The following is a 22,968-nucleotide window of genomic DNA, read 5'->3' as shown; positions in this document are numbered from 1 at the left end:
AATCGTTGGCTGCAAAGAATATAATCAATCTGATCCGAGTTGACCATCTGGTGATGTCCATGTGTAGAGTCTTCTCTTGCATTGTTGGAAGAGGAGGATTGCTATGACCAGTGCATTCTCTTGGCAAAATCTGTTAGCTGTTGCCCTGCTTCATTTTGTACTCCAAGGCCAAATTTGCCTGTTACTCCAGGTATCTCTTTACTTCCTACTTTTGCATTCCAGTCCCCTATAATGAACATAACATCTTTTTTTGGGTGTTTGTTCAAGAAGGTCTTGTAGGTCTTCATACAACCATTCAACTTCAGCTTCTTCAGCATTATTGGTTGGGGGCACAGACTTGGATTGCTGTGATATTGAATGGTTTGCCTTGGAAACAAACAGAGATCATTCTGATGTTTTTGAGATTACATCCAGGAACTGCATTTTGGGCTCTTTTGCTGACTATGAGGGCTACTCCATTTCTTCTAAGGGATTCTTGCCCACAGTAGTAGATATAATGGTCATCTGAGTTAAATTCACCCATTCCAGTCATTTTATTTCACTGATTCCTAAAATGTCAATGTTCACTCTTGCCATCTCCTGTTTGACCACTTCCAATTTACTTTGATTCATGGACCTAACATTCCAGGTTCCTATGCAATATTATTCTTTACAGCATCAGACTTTACTTCCATCACTAGTCACATCCACCACTGGGCGTTGTTTTTGCTTTGCCTGTGTCTCTTCATTCTTTCTGGAGTTATTTCTCCACTCTTCTCCAGTAGCATATTGAGCACCTACTGACCTGGGGAGTTCATCTTTCAGTGTCCTATCTTTTTTGCATTTTCACACTGTTCCTGGTTTCTCAAGGCAAGAATATTGAATTGGTTTGCCATTCCCTTCTCCAGTGAACCACATTTTGTCAGAACTCTCCACCATAACCCTGTTTTTAATACTGAAATATCTCTAATATCTATGAGAGGGACTAATATATATCTTCCTTATGAATTGAATTTCTAGTATTCTTTTTAAAATAAAGCCCTTGGATTTAAAAATAAAAAAAAATCATGTTTTCTTATTCTTGTTTCGATCCTTCAGACACAGATCATAGACTAATGGCCTACCAGAATCCATCTTTTTCTCCTTCTTTTAAGTGGCAAGTTCCTCCATGTTTACATGGGTTGCTGATGCACGCATGAATTGGAACATCACAATCCTGCCCCTGGAGAAGAAATGGTCAAGTTAAGTTGCATGCAAATAAAATAGTTCTCAGCACATAAAGAAATCACAACTGAATAATAAATACCCGTCAGGGAGAACTACTTTTTCAGACCCCACAACAGCTTCTACTTACCTTGAAACCATATGGACAGGTGCAGCGATAAAAGTCAACTGGGTCATTGTTACAGGTGCCATCATTTTTACATGGATTTGATAAGCAGGGATTACATTTAGCTAGAATATTGACATCCACAGGACCTACAAAGTGATTGAAAAATATGAGAAGAGGATGCTTTCTGTTTCCAGTTCACTGAAAACTATTTCAGTGCCTTAATGTACCAGTAAATTTTGTATAAGATTATTATACAATAATAATTTTGTATAAAATTATTATAAAGTAATAATTTATCTTCCATGACAAAAATTATGGAAGCCAGCACCATCATATCATCTTTAAGAACAAAACAGGAGGCCGCCTCATTGAGAGACAATGGTAAGAATCTCAGATGTCGAGGGGGAATCTAGGTTGTGCACTTAGGTGGTTAGGATCTGACATTTGCAATACCAATGTCAAAGGGTCAATCCCCTCATTAGCTGAACAGCTTATGTGGATGCTTTCATGGCCAGTGCTTGCAACTCAGCTGCTCGTCAGCTGCACGGAAAGGTACACCATGGATCCCAAAGCAGCATGCATGTGTGCCCATGTGTGTGCTGGGGGATGGGGGGGCAAGTCTAATGAATAAGTAGAAATTCATTAGTGTAATTAAAAATGCAACAGTATGTACCTGTCCTGCTAATAGTAGTTCAGGACTGTTATTTTCCTGCAGGAGATACAAAACAGTGCCATTTTTAAAATAAACCAAAAATGAAACCTCCATTATATTCTTGCTCATGTCCCTTTAGTTTTGTTAGCATATTGGCACGTGATGGGTAAGATTCCTGTATCTTTCTTCACTGTGAAGAAAAAAACCACTGAAGAGGTCACTACTTGCAATCTCTCCTCTTGGGGTACAAATTAAAAAGCTCTCATAATCCATGAAAGTTCTAGATTAAATGGAGGTTGAATTGAAGTTACTTTCCGTTGGTTGCACATATTTGTTCTGTAAGTGGCTAACAATGTAGATAGTGTACTGTCCTCAATAAAATTGCATTCTGTTGACGATAATTTTCACACCATTTGTGAAAGCTCACTAGACTGCCTTTTGGAAACGTCTGATGAGGACACCCTGGTGGAGTGCCATTTTTATATTTAAAATACAAATATTGTGTAACATAAACTATACTTTTGCTTTCACCATCAATCTCTGTAGTTCTTTATCCTCATTGGAACAAACAGTCATCATTCTAAGTGATGTTTCAGCACATAATTTCTAGCAAGTTATTTGAGCCCTCTCCACTCCCTTCCTATCACTGCTGTAACCTTCCAAGGTACCTCCCCCCAAAAGCCATATGACTTCTGCTGGTATAAACTTTCTTTAGTCACATTTTTCTACAGAGGTTTTATACTGGTAAGCTGTTGGTCTCCTTACAGAAACTCATATGAAAGAAAATGTGAATTAACATCACGGCCATTAAAACTATTCATATCTAAACCCTAACCTAAGAAATACACATTCATATTGTGGTTTTGGAGTACAATCCCAAAAGGTAGTGTTCTATATTCTTCAGGTTTTCTATTAACAAACACCTGAAATTTATTTAGACACAGTTTCCTGTTTTTTTTTTTTTTTTTTTTTACCTGTTTGGGAATAAACGACAGTCCTGGGGAGGACTGTGCTAATGGAACGGGGTGGTGTTTGAGCCGGGCGATGCCTGTCATTAGGGGAGGCCTTGCCAGTGTCCCCTCTGCTTTTTCTTGGTACCAGAATAACTAACGTCGTTTTTGTATCAAATTACAGTCATACTGAGTGAAATTAAGTCAGATAAAGACAAATATATGATATCACTTCTAGGTGGGATCTAAAAAAATGGTACAAATGAACTTATTCACAAAACAGAAATAGTCACAGATGTATTAAACAATCCTATGGTTACCAGAGGGAAGGGAGGGAGAGGGATAAATTGGGAGATTGGGATAGACATACACAGTACTAGATATAAAATAGATGACTATTAAGGACCTAGTGTATAGCATAGAGAACTATACTCAATACTCTACATGATCTATATGTGGAAAGAATATAAAAAGAGTGTATATATGTACATGTATAACTGATTCACTTTGCTGTACACCTGAAACTAACACAACATTGTAAATCAACTATATTCCAATAAACATTATTCTAAAATTACAGTTGAGAAATTCCTGGAATTAATACCAAACTGAGCATCACAGAAACTTAATTTCTCACACTCCAAATGTATTTATCAATGAATTTAGCTACTCAGCACATTGAAGAAGTGAACGGTGGAAGTTAGAGCAGTAAGTTAAATTAATGTCACACACCACAGTAAATGACTGTGTGTTTGCTAAAATGATCACACTTAGAATCATCACTAGGAAAGGACATATATAAATGGTAATGGATCCCTGAGCTGAGCTAGAAGAAAGAAGAATCTTGGAACAAAGGCATAGGATGAAGCAGCTAAGACTGTACATCAGCAAAACCTCAAGTCGGCAAATGCAAGGACTGTAAACATTCATCTGGCCACTTCCCAAGACCTTAAGGAAAACTGTCTTTAGTCTATGTCTGTGCTTTCAACCTTGAAAGGCTGTGGTCTGAATGGAGGGATTCGGGGTTGGCAGCTTCTAAGTTTATTCTGTGGAATGTGACATTTTTCTAAAATTATGTTTGATTATTTAGATGAGAAGCCAGAGATTGTTTAAGGAAAAAAAACTGGGTATGTTTTTTAGAAGTATTTTAGTAGAGTATGCAGATGATAAAACTGCCAGGCTGAAGGAAAAAAAAAGATCCTGCATGCTGCAACTAAAATCTGGCATGGTCAAACATTTAAAAAATAAAAGAGAAAAAAAAATTCCAGGCTGAAGTAGTCTCTGCCCTGATTTTAGCACAGTCAAGATTTATTTAATAAACATCTACAGAGCCATATCTGATTAATAAGCACTATCTAATTTCTCCACTTTTTTCCAGGACCAGGTTTGGCTTTTTATATAGCAAATCTGCTCAACTATTTTCAGTATCTGCAATTTCCTGTGGGTGTGGGAAAGGAGATGTGCTGCTTTCCTGACAAATTCGGCCTAGCTACAAGAATCAGCACAGCAAGCTTTCCCACGTGCACAGGCTTCCCTTGATGATTTCCTTAACCACAAATGGTTTTGGTTTTGGTGGCATCAGAATTAGGAACATATTCTTCAGCTTGGTAAAGTTGATTACTATGGCAACCATTCTATTTGCTTCTTTTTTCAAATCTCTCTTTTAAAATCAACGCTTCAAAGATAATTTCTTATTTACAGCACTTGAGTTGGAGAGAAAGGTAATTAAAAAGATGTTTGTGAATTATAGAATTTCCAAATAGCAGCATCCTCTTATATGTTCAAATGTCTTAAAATGATATTATTTCTCTTCCTATTTTATTTAAATTACAATTCCACCTAAACTAAATGTTCTTCATATAATGTGATTTTTACATCCACCTAGTTTATCTAAGTCCATTTATTTTTATATTCTAACCTCTTGGAACTATATCCCTTGGACATACAAGTCAAACAGTGGAAGTATTGCCCCATGTGTAAAGTCAGATGCATTTCAAAGACAACTCAGGAAAAAAGTAGAGGATACTTAACACTGGGAGTTCAGTAATAGAGACATCTATGGATCAACTACTGAATGCAGCTGTAAGAGAATGTGGAAAATGGGAAGGCATGTTTTGGAATATGTGTTTTAAGTTTCTGCAAGGCAGGAGTTCACTAGGTGAATGGAAATATGAATTAGAAGTTCATAAGAAAAGTCATGGCTAGATACTTGAAGCTATGGGACTGAAATTAATCATCAGAGCTGAGGAGAGAAGTCCACTGTGTCAATAGTAAAGAGTGGGTAAGAAAAAGAAGTCAGCAAAGAAATGAAGAGACAACAGGAATGTATAAGCAGCAGCAGTGGCCACCAATGTGCACGATGAAAAGAGGGCAAATAAAGAAGCTAAAAAGAAGCTACTAAAATGGGCAAGAGGGAGCCCACTGGTATCCCTATAGTTTCAAGGAAGGGGTAGTTCAGTTCAGTCACTCAGTCGTGTCCGACTCTTTGAGACCCCATGAATTGCAGTACACCAGGCCTCCCTGTCCATCAGTAACTCCCAGAGTTCACTCAAACTCAAGTCCATCGAGTCGGTGATGCCATCCAGCCGTCTCATCCTCTGTTGTTCCCTCCTCCTCCTGCCCCCAATCCCTCCCAGCATCAGAGTCTTTTCCAATGAGTCAACTCTTCACATGAGGTGGCCAAAGTACTGGAGTTTCAGCTTTAGCATCATTCCTTCCAAAGAACACCCAGGACTGATCTCCTTTAGAATGGACTGGTTAGATCTCCTTACAGTCCAAGGGACTCTCAAGAGTCTTCTCCAACACCACAGTTCAAAAGCATCAATTCTTCGGTGCTCAGCTTTCTTTACAGTCCAACTCTCACATCCATACATGACTACTGGAAAAATCATAGCCTTGACTAGACAGACCTTTGTTGGTAAAGTAATGTCTCTGCTTTTGAATAAGCTATCTAGGTTGGTCATAACTTTCCTTCCAAGGGGTAGAGATGGTCCCTAAATGACAGGGGGTTAAAATCCTACAAATGTGCATTATATAAATGGTTAAACAAAAACACAAAGATGGGTATTACACCTCTGGGATCCCTGGGCTTGGACATTTGCTACAATCATATATGAACTTAGGCTAGAAAATTAACTTCTTAAATCACACTCAAGTGAAAAAGGGCACTAATTATTTTATGGAGTTACTATATCAGAGATAATATGGATGTACAACATTTAAGAACAGAATACAAATAATTGGTTCTCATCTCCTATTAAAATAAATGTCTGTTAAAATTTCCCCAGTGTTCGAAGTTTTTTAAAAAAGTATAATAAAAAAATAGCCTTTGTTTTTTAAAGACAGTGCTTTTGGCAAATAACGATGTACAAACCTGAATATTTTTTTTAGCCAGTGAGAAAATCATAGCCCCCTACAGCTATGGTTATTTCAAATTTATAACTATGTGGTAATGATACTAAATTTGAAGAGAATTTGATATGGTTTTAAATTCTACTTCAAAATTGATCTATTACAATTTTCATTACTTTAGTTGGGTTAAATTATTTAATCCCCTTCATACTTTAAATAACTAAGGTCATTATTAACTGTTAATATTAATTAACAGTTTTGAGACACAAAATAAAAGACTTTGAGCTTGTTAAGAATATCCCCTCCCACACACCCTCCAACAAAGGATATTGATTCACTGGGGAAAAAAAAACCTGACAACATTACAATTTTATTACTGAGAGATGTGAAAGTTTTTCCTAGAAATTCCAGAACCTAGAGGATTCTTAACTTATAAAATTAGCAGAAGAGAGCAACCATGTGGTGGTGGAATGTTGGTCATTCTGGGATATGAAACGGTCCCAGGTTTCCTGACCCTTAGCTGATCTTCACAGATAAGTAATGAGATATGTTGAGCATCAGTTCCTCGCCTCTTGATCTGGGTTCCTGGCTACCAGACACCTACCCATAGGAGCTGCTTCCCCTGATTTGTGTTCCATTCTTGTTCTACTTGACACACTATACCAGCCTCCTGTTCCCCTGATGGACCAAGTGGTACTGGTTGTTGCTGTTCAGTTGCCCAGTTGTGTCTGACGCTTTGCGACCCTATGGACTGCAGCACACCAGGCTTCCCTGGCCCTCACCATGTCCCAGAGTTTGTCTGAGTTCATGTTCATTGCATCCATGATGCCGTCCAGCCATCTCATCCTCTGGCATTCTCTTCTCCTTCTACCCTCAAGCTTTCCCAGCATCAGGGACTTTTCCAGTGAGTTGTTTGTGCTCATCAGATGACCAAAACACTGGAGCTTCAGCTTCAGCATCAGTTCTTCCATTGAATATTCAGGGTTGATTTCTCTTAAGATTGATTGGTTTAATCTCCTTGCTGTCCAAGGGATTTTAGGAGTCTTCTCCAGTACCACAGTTCAAAGGCATCAATTCTTTGGTGTTCTGCCTTCTTTATGGTCCAGCTCTCACAATTGTACATGACCACTGGGAAGACCATAGCCTTGACTATATGGACCTTTGTTGGCAGAGTAATGTCTCTGCTTTTCAACACACTGTGTAGGTTTGTCATAGCTTTCTTGCCATCAGAAGAAGCAATCGTCTTCTGATTTCATGGCTGCAGTCATTGTCCACGGTGATTATGGAGCCCAAGAAAAGGAAATCTGTGGTATTGGTTACATTTCCACAACTGTTTGGTTTGGATATACATTATTAACATTGTATATATGTTTCTACCACCAAACTTCCATATTGTTTTGTAATTATCTCTTAAAATGTATCTTTGGTAGAATATAAGCTCCATGAAGGCTAGAGATTTTCTGTCCTATTTATTATTGTATTCTTAATATCTTGGAACCACTCCTGTTGTATAATAGGAACTCACACAGTATTTGTTGAATGAAAGAAGCAATATACCACTTGTTTACATTAGACTGTTCATTCTTTAGGTGGCTTCCCAGGTGGCGCTAGTGGTAAAGAATCCACCTGCACTGCAGGAGACAGAAGAGAAGCGGGTTTAATCCCTGGGTTGGGAACATTCCCTGGAGGAGGAAATGGCAACCCACTCTAGTATTCTTACCTGGAGAATTCCATGGAGAGCAGCCTGGTGGGCTACAGTCCACAGGGTTGCAAAGAGTTGGACACGACTGAAGCGATTTATCATCACATGGTTCACTCTTAGCACATTTAAGTGTTTAATAAATGTCAAATTAAAAATGAACAATTTAGTTGTCTATATAGCTAAAGCTTCCTGAACCAAGAACAATAAAGGGACTATTAGAAATTAACATATTCTACATTCCATGCTGGTGTTTTCAATGAAAACCTGGAAAGGGCAAAATCTCCATTTTCTGCTTGAGCACTCTAATTTCATCTGATATTTAAAAGATGAAAACAGGACACCTAGGTTATAACAACAAATCATGATCATCTGCTTCCCACTCAAGAATGTCCTAATCTGGGTATTAATTAAATATACTCTGATAATATATTTCATGCAATTCATTTATTTCTGTTGTACATTAAAACTATGATATTATACCACAAAGAAAATACTCTGCAAATGTAAGATAAAAATGGTATTGAGAGAATTGATTTCTCACGATAATAATACAGTGTTTTCTAGCAGAGAAAACATTTAAATTCTATTTAAATATAGCTATGTAAACATGTTTGCAAATAAAGAATATTCATCTTCCTGCTGAAATTTGAAATTACATATTTACAAACTTTAGTATTAGGAATACGTACTTACATGACTTTCATGAATAAATAAAACATATTAAACTGGCATAACTATGGCAAAAGTTAAATTAAAATATAAAAAAAACAAAATTATAAAATATTTAAAGCAGCATTATTTTATTACTTTCAAGCTCATAAAGCATGTAAGCTCAAAAACATAGTACTCAGTAGATTTCCCAGAGTTAATTATTTTAACGAATGGATTAGAATACTGTGCCCCTTACCAATCCAATTAGTAAAGTAAATATTTCTAGCAAAGCACGTGAGACTGGTTCACAATATTTTGACAAATACTGGGCAATGTTGGCAAAGAACATTATGAGTTTCAATGTTTGCTATCTTTCTAAAATTATGTTATAGAAGAACCCAGTAAATCTAAAAGCTTGTTAAATGCAGTTACACTATATTTATTGAGTTTTGAATGTTTATGCTTCTTGCATAGACATTATACTTATGCTGTCCAGCTATGCAGTTTAAGGTATACCCTGAAATGTGTGTGATGTGTATGTGTGATGTGTTACTTTGATAACTCAGTGACTAGTAAACTAAACTGCCACAGTTCCAACATTTTCCTATATCACAGCTGGGCTCCTGCAGTTCCTCCAACCTGTCCTTACACTTGCCTGCTGTTCAAACAACTGGCCTACACATTCCTGCAAGAAACCTTTCATAGCTACTCTGAAAGGACGTCTTCCTCTGAGCCCCGTAGCAACAGCACTACTGAATATGGTAGCCATTAGCTACATACAACTACATTTAAATTTAAATACAATTAAAAATTCACTTCCTCAGTTGCCTTAGCTACATTTCAACAACCACATGTGGCTAGTGCCTACCATATTTGGATAGAACAGCTACAGAATATTTCTGTCACTGAAGAAAGTTCTATCAGGCTCTATTGATCCAGACCAATGTTCCCTTAGTATAGCTTATTTCCATTCATGCTATACTAAGAACAAATAATACTATTAGTGGAAAAAAAGTCAAACCAGTTAGGTATAAAGAGACATTTATTTTATGCATGTATGTTCATTTGTGGCTCAGACAGCAAATCGTCTGTTTGCAATGCAGGAGACCTGGGTTTGATCCCTGGTTTGGGAAGATGCCCTGGAGAAAGAAATGGCAGCCCACTCCAGTATTCTTGCCTGGAAAATCCCACGGCGGAGCCTGGTAGGCTACCGTCCATGGGGTCGCAAAGAGTTGGACACGACTGAGCGACTTCACTTTCACTTTCATGTTCATTTGTATTCATCAGATTTCTGAGAACATTTAATAGATTAATATGGACTATGATGCTCTAAGAATGAATGTAAGTATGTAGCTTTTCTCAAATTTACATTATTGTGAAATTATTTTTTCAAGAAATATCGCTATGGAATCCTAAACTTAGAATTATAGATAAACACCAGCATTTTTCAAAGTGGAGTATGAGCATCCCTGGGTACAAAGAAGTGTAAAAATAGTCTGCAATTGCTCAACTTGCCCGTATAGCCCTTCTAGAATTACTCTGCCCAATAATATGCCTACAAGCAAGCTTTATGGCAGTTTCTCATTCCCTATCTCCACTCTGACCTTACAAAAAAATGGTATACTTCTCAGTCCACCAGAAATTTACCACGTAGCACACTGCTCCAAGGGAATGTCAGAGATTATAAAATAATAATTTAAAACACTGGTTATTTGCAAAGGCTCTTACAGTCAATGCATATAATCCCAGAGAGGCATTTCCAATAATATTTACAGTTTGAATATAAGTGTTAACATACTGATAAATAACTATGCTGCCCCAACCAATGCTCAATAAGTATTACTGGCAACACTTACTTCTAAGAAAAACTTAGAAACTCATAGATCTTTACTGGTAGCAAATTTTAAAAATGCAAAATATATACATATTTTTTGTAGCAAAGAATGATACAATTCTCTGAGGCATTTGAAATATAAATTCAAGGAGAAAAATAAAGTTCAAGAAAAAAGAACAATGCAAAATATTGAGGATCTTCTTTTTATTTCTTTCAAAATTAGCTGTGATATTTCGATTTACTTGATTAGAAAAAGTGGAAAGATACACAAAACAACTTTAACACTGGTTATCTTTTGGCATTATCCTTAATTGTTACATTTAGTTCTTCAGTCTCTTATTGTTCGTATTTTCTTTTTCTTTAGATTTTCTACATTGGACATAGATTAGTTTTGTAATAAGAGAAGAAAATATCTGTTACTAAGACAGTGTATAGAATTCACAAGTACATAAAACAAAGGGAAAATAAAAGGATCCAAACAAGTGAGAACAGCACCATCAACATAGGAAGAGTGCAGCACAAGAGGTGAGGCAGAAGGTCTGGCCTGAACATGGGGAAGGGCTCGTGCCTCCTTACCTGGCATCAGGAAGCCACAGGGCCCTGGAAGCCCTAGGAGCAGGGCACACGTTTAGACAAAGCAAAAGCAAAATATTTTACTTGTTAGAGGCCATGAGAAGAATTTCCAGAAATTGTGTACTCTTCATTTCTCCTTATATTTTAAAGAAAACGTAGTCATTTCCAATGCATTTTTTCTGCAATATATTTGAAAAGCCTAGTTCTTTACTAGGGCTCCTCATGTAACTGCTCTGTTTTCTCCAAGCACAGGAGGAAACAGTAATTATTTATTGGAGTTTTTCAGCTGTCTCTCTGAAACCTAGCAGCCCATGGTTTTCTGTTTCTTTTTTAAAATTAATACGATCAAGTTTTATTTACAGAAGAAGGACAAATGGTTAAAAACCATACCTTGACATGTAAATTTTTTGGAGGGAGTTGTGAGAAGTAGTTTATCTGCCATTTCTCCAGGACCAGCACAGCGAGCAATTCCCGGCTCTTTGTATTCCGACTTTACCCAGTCGGATAACCACTGCATGTTACAATCACAGTAAAGAGGGTTGGCTCCAATTGCTCTGGAAAACATCACCACAAAAGCACACAAAGGTACACGCACACACACAAATATGGAAGTATTGTTATTTCCTAAGGGAATGTAACTTGGTGATGCTTACTAAAAGTCCCTATAGATTTGCTGATAAAAATGAAAATTGGAGGCATTAGGGATTAGGGATTCCCCATTTTTCTCACTTATGTGCAGTGTGATTTAGTGAGTTGTCACCCGTGTTAACACTTAGCCGGCTTTATAAGGTCTCCCGTATTTGCAGACAGCTTTATACTGGGTACAAGCATGCCCTACGTGTAGATAACACTTCCTTCATTCACCAATGGTTTACTTAGAATCCAATCACTATGCCAGGTTCTGAGGACTCCGCTATGAGTAATACATTATTTTTAACCTCCAAAACTCCTTCTGCAAAGGACAGTAACATAAACTCATACCTACAAATAATTTTCACTATAAGTGGTATAGTAGAAGAATTTATAACTCAACAAAGGGTAACTTTTATGGGAGCCTGGTGGTTTAAGAAGTCTGATCTTTTAGATATTTGGATTTAAGCAGATGGAGAAGGTTGGAAAGGATGGTTTAGAGTAAAAGATCAGTACAAGACAAGACAATAAGGATGGATGTAAAATAATAAAGGTGCATAAAGCTAGCTCCCCAAAGCTGATTTTGAATTCACTCTGTCTCTTTAGAGTTTTTCACATTAGAAAATGAAAAACTGGTGCCTATTTATATAAGCAGCTATAGTGATAGGAAAAATAATCAAGATAATAGCATTTATTGCATCATTATGATATACTAGAACTGTGCTAAGCCTTTTCTATTACTTATCTCATTTTATTCTAAATAGAAGAGGTATGAGATCAATACTGTTAATAACCAGTTTACAGATTGAAAAACTGAGGCCAGAGACATTAACCAATGGGTTCACAAGCTTCCCAAGCCTGGGCACAAACAGTATATGCATGAAGAAGCATTTAAAAACTGATTGATTCTGATTTATAATTAACTTCAAGTTAGTAATATTTCTAGGTATATGGTTTATGCAAAATTATTCTTATATGACGAGACTTTCAATTATGCTTACAAAACCACAATACTTTATATTGTAGCTGTTTTAATGCCCAACTTTGGCCAAGAACTGGAGTGAAGTAAATGTTATGCTCACATGTATTTCAGATTCAAACCTTTCTTCTAAATTAAAAATGAGGAAAATGATGTTTTTGAGCTACTGGATCTCATCTCTACTGACATTTCCTAACTCCTTACTGTGCCAACAGACACAGTAAGAAAAGTGAATGGAGCAGAGCTCTCTATGACCCAGGGAGTAAAAAACAATTGTATAAAATGAAATACATGACAAAATAAGACACATGACAAATGGCTCTCACTGCTGGGGAGAAACGTCACATAGCTCAAGCAGCACGTTCCTAGGCAGACTTTTGTAGTTCAGCACCCTAATACTAGCAGAATGGCCATTTCTTTAGTCAGCACTCAGCCACAGCACCATAGTCCTGCACCCCTGAGCCAGGGGTCTCATTCACATGGACTCTCAGGCAAGTGGCTTCCTTGGAATTTGTAGAGGAGTGGCCCTGACGTCCACTTTGAGGTAGGTGCTAGGCTGACACGTGAAAAAAATGGAGGTCTTGCCTCCAGGGACCTGGTAGTTTAATGTAAGGGATATTGAAAGTAAGCACCAGTCAGATGGACAAAAACCTCCATTGATAACAGAGCCTCTCTAAGGGAAATGCAGAGGTAGCACAGTTGACTACCGGCTCCTATTCTCTGCCCATTCCCTTCTCTCAATTATCTGAACTTCTTATCTTCTTGGAGTTCGGTAGGTTTTGGAGAGGAGGACAAACAGAAGAAAAAATATAGTAACTTCTTCTGGAGAACCAGGAGCCAACTGACAACGATGTCTAAACTGTCACCAGGTGACACCAAACTGAGCCTGACAAAGCTCTGGATTCCAGGGCTGGTCTCTGAACTTCCTTACAGGTTTGCTACAGTCTTAACAGTACAACTAACAGTAATGAAATAGAGGAATTTGATCCAAGTGAGATTTTTTATGGACCTCATTAATAAACTGCTTTATTGTACTCCCAAGGAATATGGAGGTATAAACAACCTGTCATAAGAAAGAATGCAAAGGAAAAACATTTCACCCAGTGTGAGAATTTGGCCTTTTCCCTCTATCACATAGTAATATCTAAACATTCTCTCATTTATTTTTACATGGTACCATAGTCAATGCTAGGCTTCCCCAGTGGCTCAGTGGTAAAGAATCCACCTGCAGTGCAGGAGACACAGGCAGGAGAGATGAGGTTCATTCCCTGGGTACAGAGGACCCCCTGGAGAAATGATGGCAACCCATTTCAGCAGTCTTGCCTGGGAAATCTCAATCCAAGGGGTTGCAAAAGAGTCAGACACAACTGAGCAATTAAACAACAATGATAGTCAATGCTGAGTAATATTTGCTCAATAAATAAATCCAGTTTGAGCAAATCAGGGTGGGCTTCTTGGAGAAGGTGACAATTGGGATGTGACTTGGATAAACAAGGTTTGGGCAGACTGAATTGAAGGCGATATAATATTCAGAATCAGAGAATATTAAGAGAAAAGGAATAGACTAGGAAGCTGGGAGAGTTCCCTGGTGGCTCAGATGGTAAAGAATCTGCCTGCAATATGGGAGGCCTGGGTTGGATCCCAGTGCTGGGAAAATGCCCTGGAGAAGGGAACGGCTACCCACTCCAATATTCTTGCCTGGAGAATTCCATGGACAGAGGACCCTGGAAGGCCCTCTCCATGGGGTCGCAAAGAGTCGGAAACAACTGAGAGACTTTCATTCATTCATTTACTCATTCAGGAAGCTGGGGAGCCACGTTTGTAATAGGAGATATTTTTATAAGCAAAGAGAACTCAACTAACAAGGAGTTAGGAGCAGAAGGATAAATTGAGGCTATCTTGTAAAGAGCACTGAATTTAGATTTAAAATCTTTAGATCTTCTTTAAAGATGGAACCAATCACATTTTATGATATGACAATAAAAAAATGGCAGGGGACCATTTGTTCCAAACTCACTTGCCAGGGAGAGTTTGACCCTAAACCTATATTCATGAAATAGATACTCACAGGTGTGATAATGCAGCAAGATCATTGAAAGCACCTTCAGGCACAACAGAAATGTCGTTTCCATGTAAAGAACTAAAAACAAGGAAAAGAAAAATTAAATTTCCTATTATTTCAGGGAGTTCAGAAAAATCCTCAATATATGAGTTTTCAGTAACAGTTCTTTAAAATCAGTGTAGAAAATGGTATATTAAACAGATAGTCTTCACATAACTGGATATCTATTTGGGGAAGCAAAAAGTTAGCTCCTACTTCATATCATATGCATAATAAATTTTATATAGAAGAGTTAAATGCAAAAATAAAACTGAAAATGTACTAAAGTAAACTATAGATGAATTCCTTTTTATAAAAATGGGATATGTAAGGCTTTTTAAAGTTCTATGTTATAAAACTCAGAAATCATAATGAAAAAGAGTGATATATTTTTGACAATGTAAAATATAACCATAATATAAAACAACAAGTCCCACTGCATAGCACAGGGAACTATTTTCAATCTTGTAATAAACTATAATGGAAAAGAATCTGACAAATAATATATACATACATGTATATATATGTTTGTGTGTGTGTGTGTGTACCAAATCACCTTGCAGCAATAAGAAACCAATACAACACATCAACTATATTTCAATTAAAAAAAGATTACATATAGAAAACAGAATGGGAAGTATCTGCAACATACATAGGCTATAAATATGTCAATTCCTTTGTAAAAAAGACCTGTAAACTTAGAGTCAAGTGATAAAGGCAGGTATGTTAATAAGGAAAAGACAAAGTAACCATAGGAAATGAGAATTATGATCAAGCTAATAGAATAAGAAATGCAAACACTCAATAAACAAAATATACTCAAATGCTCTAGTAACTGGAATTGCAAATTAAAAGAGGAATGGAAAATAATGTTCCATCTGTCATATGACAAAAATGAAGGGATTTATAATATTTAATATTTTCAAGAGTGCTTTGAAATGGATAGTCTATTAAAATAATACATTTTAAAATTGTTTGGTGGACAACAAGATGACTACTTTTGGTATTCTTCTAATATGCTTGACAGTAAGATGGATGTGTAGGATGTTCATTCCAGCACTGTATAAAATAATGAAAATTTGAAATTAACCCAATGACAGTAAAGATGAGAATACTTAAATAAGCTATGGTTCCTCCATTCTATGAGTCTGTAGCAGTTAAAGAGCTGAGGAATATTATGTTTGATGGAATGGTAAATCTAAAATCTAAAGCATATCGCTAAATAAAGTCAATGACAGACTTAAAAAAATCTGTTTATGGTTTTTAAATTATATTGCTGTGGGCATAAATATATCAACATATTAAAAAAACATAAAAAATAACCAGAAGATAACATTAAACTGTTTAACTGTCAATTCTGGGGAGAGAATTGGGATACAAGACCATATTTTACTTCATGTACTGTAAGATAAATTTTGTATAATAAAAATATTTTGTGTTATATTATGTAACTTTTAAAGAAATTAAAATTTTCTATTTTTTTCAAAATTAGATCCATATAAAATTGTATCTTAAACTCATATATTATCAAATAAATGACCAAAGCAACAACATATTACAAAAGAAAATATTATGTTGTCCAAGTAAAATCTGTTGAGAAATGATACAGTAAGATATAATTTTCCATTTCCACATCTGTAGTAAATTCTAATGCATATAATCAAAAAATCCCCAAAATAAAGCAGTTAAATTACTAAAAAGCAACATAAAACCCAGATTCTCAAGAAATAAAGTATTTTGTTAAACATAAGATGCTTACAGTAACCGAAGAGACTTCAGTCCATCGAAGGTTCGAGGAGGAATACATCTCAAACGGTTGTAACTAAGAATTCTGAAAGCACACACAAGCCGATTTGTTTTACTCAGATATCCCCAAATGGCCAAATATAATTTTTAAAACAAAGCAACTGAAAAGGGTTATTTGAGCATCTTAAAAAAACTGAGGGCTCTGAGGCATCGTATTTTGTTAATCTTTGTGCTGTTTCACTACTACAACACAGTTAATTCTAAAATACAGCCTAGAAGGCTTCCTACGGCTGTTGTTGATTGTTGTCTCAACTGTGTTCTCTGTAAGGTGGCTTCCTCCAGAAGTCTATCTTAAGGATTTCTCCCAACCCTGCCACAAATGTAAGTTATTCTTTGTTTCTCTCATAGAACCCGACACTTTTTATAGGATCTATATTTGTTTATCGAGGTTTTATTTGTCTGTTTCTCCCAACAGTATTAACATTCCTGAGGGCAGAGACTGTTTTGTACATCAGGAATGTCCAGTGAATTAAGGAATTAACTTAGTATCACACTTTCATACTCACAAAGTGAGGAGCTGGGTCATGTTGCTGAAGCTCTGATTAGAGAGGGTGCTTATTCTGTTGTTACTTAAGTCTCTAAAAAAGAAAAAGAAAAAAACAGGTCTACTGTTACATAGACATTGACATATTAGTGATTCTTAGAAAGAGAAGGTTCTTCCTGTTCACAGTTGTAGCAGCATTGGTTAGGACTTAGCTTTTGTCTGGAAATAACAGAACATTGGGTAATCCTCTGAGGTACATAATTATTCATCATTATTCATGCCCAAGCCTGCTGAAATTAGAAACGACCATATGCCTTGCTCCCGCCAGTGAAGTGTGGCCACCAGAGCTGGTTGAACTTCAGAACAAAAGCTTCAGAGTAAGCTCACTTTTCCCTTAACCCTCTGCTCCTTCCTCTGCAAGGCTCCTGACATTCCACAGAGAAGCCCTCCCATTACTGGGTTCCAGGGCAATCACATGGAATCCATTCACAACAGACACATTTGACAGCTGAGAAATAAACCTTTGTTCTCAAAATTTCCATCGGTTATACTTTATCTTCACTGTCACATACAAATAGTCAAATAGGATAACTGAAAGAATCCCTCATCTAATTACATTGACAAAGCCATCATTAAAAACAACACCATAATTAAAAATTGCCTTTGGCAAAGTCACTGGCACACGGTTGGTTCTTAGTAAATGTCTGTTTAATAAATGATGAGTAAATGAGAGACATGTGAATTTTCTACCCATGCCAAATGGGTATTTCCAAGCGTAATTTGTATCACAGGTTGTAAATGATATGCAGTGAACTTGATCTTATTTTTATTTTATATAATGTATACTGCTTGTGCCAAGTTGCCTCAGTTGTGTCTGACTCTTTGTGACCCCATGGACTGCAGCCCACCAGGCTCCTCTGTCCATGGAATTCTCCAGGCAAGAATACTGGAGTGGGTTGCCATGCCCTCCTCCAGGGGATCTTCCTGACCCAGGGATTGAATCGCATCATTTATATCTCCTGCATTGGCAGATAGGTTCTTTACCACTAGCACCATCTGAGAAGCCCATATAATGTATACATGATATATATAATATTAATAATGACATATAATAATGACATATTATAAGCATAATAATATATAATGCAGCATAATATATAACATATATAATGATGTTTTCCATTCTGCTTTAGAAAAAATGGGTGAATATATACATACATACACTCACATACATAAAACAGTGTGATACACGTTAGGGAATATTCAGTGATTTTTATCTAAAACAAAATGCCAAATATATAACTAAAGGAAGATTGATGAATAAATGGGAGATTTGGATTGTACTTTATGTTCATTTATGTATGTGTGTGTATTTATGTTTAGTATATTTTTCAGAAGAAAATTTATGAATAAGTACAAGACTTAGAAAAGATGCTTCAGATTATCCACATTAAAATGTCAAAGTATCAGTAAATGGACCAATGAAACTGTGAAATGGTGGGAATGTTACAGAAGCTTTAAAATCCATCTTAGTTGCTGAAGTACTATGGCTAAATTTAAAAAATAAATACATTTATACTAGCAGTAGTTACTGGCCTGAAAGTCAAAGTTGCTCAGTCGTGTCCGATTCTTTGCGACCCCATGGACTGTAATCCATGGAATTCTCCAGGCCAGAATTCTGGAGTGGGTAGCCTTTCCCTTCTCCAGGAGATCTTCCCAATCCAGAGATCGAACCCAGGTCTCCTGCATTGTGGGCGGGTTCTTTACCAACTGAGCTATCAGGGAAGTCCAGTTACCTGCCTAGAGTTTTATAGTGAGTCATTGGTAAAACCATTTCTGGATCTATAAATTGTCATTTTTCATTTCCAAACTGGTTTTAAATAATCACATGCTGTCTCACAAATGACCCAATTCTGCTGAACTGACCCTTTGGAAACTGCAGCAATTTAATGGTTTATTTAACAGAACAAATGTATGTAATCAGTTCTTGCTGCTACTAAATAAATAACTAGAGGGAGAACAAGACATCTTGTAGGGTATTCTTTTTTCTTAATTTAACCATTTGTGAGTTAACAGTCCTATATACTTCAAACAAAGTGTTTGATTTTCACATACTTTTAAGGAAAACTGAAAAGGATCAACAACATTTTAACTAGCTTTCATGTGCTCAGGGTAAAGTTTACAGTGAGAAACATAATTATGTAGGTAGCTACCTAGGTTTCTAGTATTCACTAATTAGGAATAAATCCCTCTTTTCTAGGAATACTAGAAATCTAAGACAGTTATAATTACTCTAAAATCAAACAGATTTAAAAATAAAGTATTTCCCTTTATATCCAATATTGTTGCTGATTTTTTTTGTTTTGCTACAAGTTTTATCAATTACCAACAATGCTATTCTAAGTGTGACATTATATACAGAAGATTATATCTTTTAAGAAATATTGTGCACATAACTAGATTGAAAAGAAATGCTTGTATGTTTAAGTATACTCTTATATTTACAATTAAAGACTGTAAGAAATTGTTTACATACATTAATGAAAGAGAGATGATACTTTAAGATGACATCAAACCAAACTAAAAACAATTCAATGTTTGATGTTTATACTCAGAATGTCAGCATCTTTGTCAACTGTACTTCAGTACTATGTAAGTAAACATGGATTTTAGAAAATAAATTTAAATACTGGAAACCCATACCTTAATTCATAATGTATTATATGAGAATAAAGCCTAAAAACTAGATTTATAATATAGTATCAGTAATGCCCTTACCATCTGCTCCGTTTTGTTTAAAGTTGAGAATATAAACATTGTTTTCCATTTTTCTTTCCTTAGATTGTCATTAAATAGCTCACATTCATCTTCAATAGAAGTATTCAACTTACTGCAAGTCTATAATTCTCTGATACTTAGACTTAATCATATTTGCACTTTACACAGAAGAAGACCTTCCTCTAAGATGCACAATTGCCCGACTGATAATCAATGAAGATGTAGCTAGTGATCCAGAACCACAATGAGCAAGACAAAAAGCATCTAACTGAAAACAATTTATAGAATCTGAAAGGCTCACTAAATCTTCTGCCCCTACTATCCACATTTACATGAAAGCAAATAAGATGTCAAAAACAGAAAAATACCATACATTACTCACATAAGTGTTAAATGTTTGTAGTTAGAGAGTTCCTTAGGAACCAGGGTAAACTGGTTCCCATCCAGATACCTAAAAACAAAGAAAATATTATTTTTTTAAAAAGTAACAGTAGTGAATCAGAAAATAGTTGAGCAATATTTCACTCTTAATTGAAGCAAGGAGACACTTGACAATTTTGGCTTTACAAGGTCATGTTCCCAGATAGGATTGCTATTTAACAGAAGTAGAGAAAAAACACACACACAGTTGTCCAATCCAGTAGAATTCTTCTGTGGATTACTTACGCTGAATTATAAAACCAAAGAGAGACTGGTGAGTCCAGCCCTTTGTGGTTTATCTAAGAAGGCAAGGCATGTATCCAACCATTTGTGTGTCAGCAAGAAGCGCCAATCAGTCAACCGTATTTTTAATCGGCCTTCAGTGTTCTTGTGTCTACGTGGGACCGATACCATGAAATGCATTCACTACTGGCAGAAACTTGTTACTACTGACAAGACCAGTCTTCACCACCTTATTGTATCAATATGCTTAGTAAATAACAATGGGTGATTGAACAGATATATTTGGGAATTTTAATGTAATTAGATTTCAATTTAAAAGGATCTTAAAAATAGTTTTTACCCTTGTATGTTTGCTTGGTGATATTAATTTTAGGAGGTTTCATAGAAAATTATGACATCTAATGCACAAAAACAGTACATTTATGTAAAAGTAATAATAAAATAAAACATGTTAGTAAAATTTCTCTTTCTGATTAGAGTCAACAGAATGATGAGAAAATAAGGGCTAACAGACAAAACACAGAAATAAATCCTTAAAGGCATATTCATGATATCACAAAAAGAAAAATAATTCCATCTCCTCCCAAGGCTGTTCTTCCCCAGAATGTAGAGGGTGATGAGTAGAAACGTTTTTCAGCAACTTCGCCCTCTGGTTACAGATGTGTCCACGAACAACCCTGCCGCAGCAGGCATGTAGCCCTGCCGCGCCAGCGCTGTGGCCTATCTCCAGATCTCAGATTGACATTCATATTTTTGCTGGATACACAAGTAGCTGAGCAATTTTCTAAGATGACAAGCTATTTCACATATTTCAACAAGATAAAAGTTATATAAAAGGCACAAGTTATCAAAATATGTAATAAAGGTGTGATGAAGAGTCAGGCTTTTGTTAGGACTCCCTATGCCTATTCCAATTTTCTGACTCGGTCTTATTTCAACTCCTCTCCTCTTTCATTTCTCTAGCTAAGAATTTATTGGTACCACTAGAGGGAAGCATAATCCCATATACTTCAGGACTTTCCCTTTATTCCAGAAAGCATCCTAACACGAAGCTAAAAATTTTCAGAAAGTGCACTATGGTTGCTTACACGGGAAACAATCTAAGACAGAAACTACATGGAAATGATTAAAAACAATGGATACCATTTGTTCAGAATTGTTCACTGCTACACACTTATTTTTGCCAAATTCTTTAATAATTTAATATAATATGCCCATAGAAATTTTCTAATACATATAGCATATATGTTACTGGAAAGAGGGATCCTGTTGAGGTGGTATGGTTCTAAGAATAAACTCTTGGGGCAGTAAAGCAAAAATGCACAGAAGGTGAGTTAATATCTTCCTCATCTCTAGAACATATTTTCTTTTAAAAAATTACTTTTTAATAATTTATACAGGAATAGATTGAAGATTCAACTATCTGACAGAAGAAACACATAGATGGCATAGACAAATCAAGCAGGTTTTCAGATATAGATTAATAAAGAAATTAAAAGACAAACTACCACACAATTGCACTCATCTCACACTCTAGTAAAGTAATGCTCAAAATTCTCCATGCCAAGCTTCAATACTACATGAACTATGAACTTCCAGATGTTCAACATGGATTTAGAAAAAGGCAGAGGAACCAGATATCAAATTGCCAACATCAGTTGAATCATCGAAAAAGCAAGAGAGTTCCAGGAAAACATCTACTTCTGCTTTATTGACTATGCCAAAGCCTTTGATTGTGTGGATCACAACAAACTGTGGAAAATTCTGAAAGAGATGGGAATACCAGACCACCTGACCTGCCTCCTGAGAAATCTGTTTGCAGGTCAGGAAGCAACAGTTAGAACTGGACATGAAGCAACAGACTGGTTCCAAATCGGGAAAGGAATACATCAAGGCTGTATATTATCATCCTGCTTATTTAACTTCTATGCAGAGTGTATCATGAGAAACGCTGGGCTGTATGAAGCACAAGCTGGAATCAAGACTGCCAGGAGAAATATCAATAACCTTGTATACGCAGATGACACCACCCTTATGGCAGAAAGTGAAGAAGAACTAAACAGCCTCTTGATGAAAATGAAAGAGGAGAGTGAAAAAGTTGGCTTAAAACTCAACATTCAGAAAACTAAGATCATGGCATCCCGTCCCATCACTTCATGGCAAATAGATGGGGAAACAATGGAAACAGTGAGAGACTTTATTTTTTTAGACTCCAAAATCACTGCAGATGGTGACTGCAGCCATGAAATAAAAAGACGCTTGCTCCTTGGAAGAAAAGCTATGAGCAACCTAGACAGCATATTAAAAAGCAGAGACATTACTTTGCCAAAAAAGACCTGTCTAGTCAAGGCTATGGTTTTTCCAGTGGTCATGTATGGATGTGAGAGTTGGACTATAAAGAAAGCTGAGTGCAGAAGAATTGGTGATTTTGAACTGTGGTGTTGAAGACTCTTGACAGTCCCTTGGACTGAGAGGAGATCCAACCTGTCCATCCAAAAGGCA

The 22,968-nt window shown here is 36.3% G+C and overlaps 1 protein-coding gene across 1 annotated transcript in view; it reads right to left on the bottom strand.

The window, feature by feature from the left end:
- The window catches only part of SLIT2 (slit guidance ligand 2), a 402,319-nt gene that overhangs the window by 57,255 nt on the left and 322,096 nt on the right, over positions 1-22,968 (bottom strand). Inside the window, exons 21-27 of the mRNA XM_055588127.1 lie at positions 20,186-20,254; positions 17,048-17,119; positions 16,495-16,566; positions 14,703-14,774; positions 11,416-11,579; positions 1,334-1,458; positions 1,104-1,201 (exon numbers count right to left, since the gene is read on the bottom strand). Of these exons, the coding sequence (XP_055444102.1) occupies positions 1,104-1,201; positions 1,334-1,458; positions 11,416-11,579; positions 14,703-14,774; positions 16,495-16,566; positions 17,048-17,119; positions 20,186-20,254 (672 nt within the window). The remainder of the gene's footprint in view (positions 1-1,103; positions 1,202-1,333; positions 1,459-11,415; positions 11,580-14,702; positions 14,775-16,494; positions 16,567-17,047; positions 17,120-20,185; positions 20,255-22,968) is intronic.

This window comes from Bubalus kerabau, chromosome 7 (assembly GCF_029407905.1).
Source record: "Bubalus kerabau isolate K-KA32 ecotype Philippines breed swamp buffalo chromosome 7, PCC_UOA_SB_1v2, whole genome shotgun sequence".
Classification (NCBI taxonomy): Eukaryota; Metazoa; Chordata; class Mammalia; order Artiodactyla; family Bovidae; genus Bubalus; species Bubalus kerabau.
Note: the sequence above shows the minus strand (reverse complement) of the source record. Positions and strands in the feature narration are given on the sequence as shown.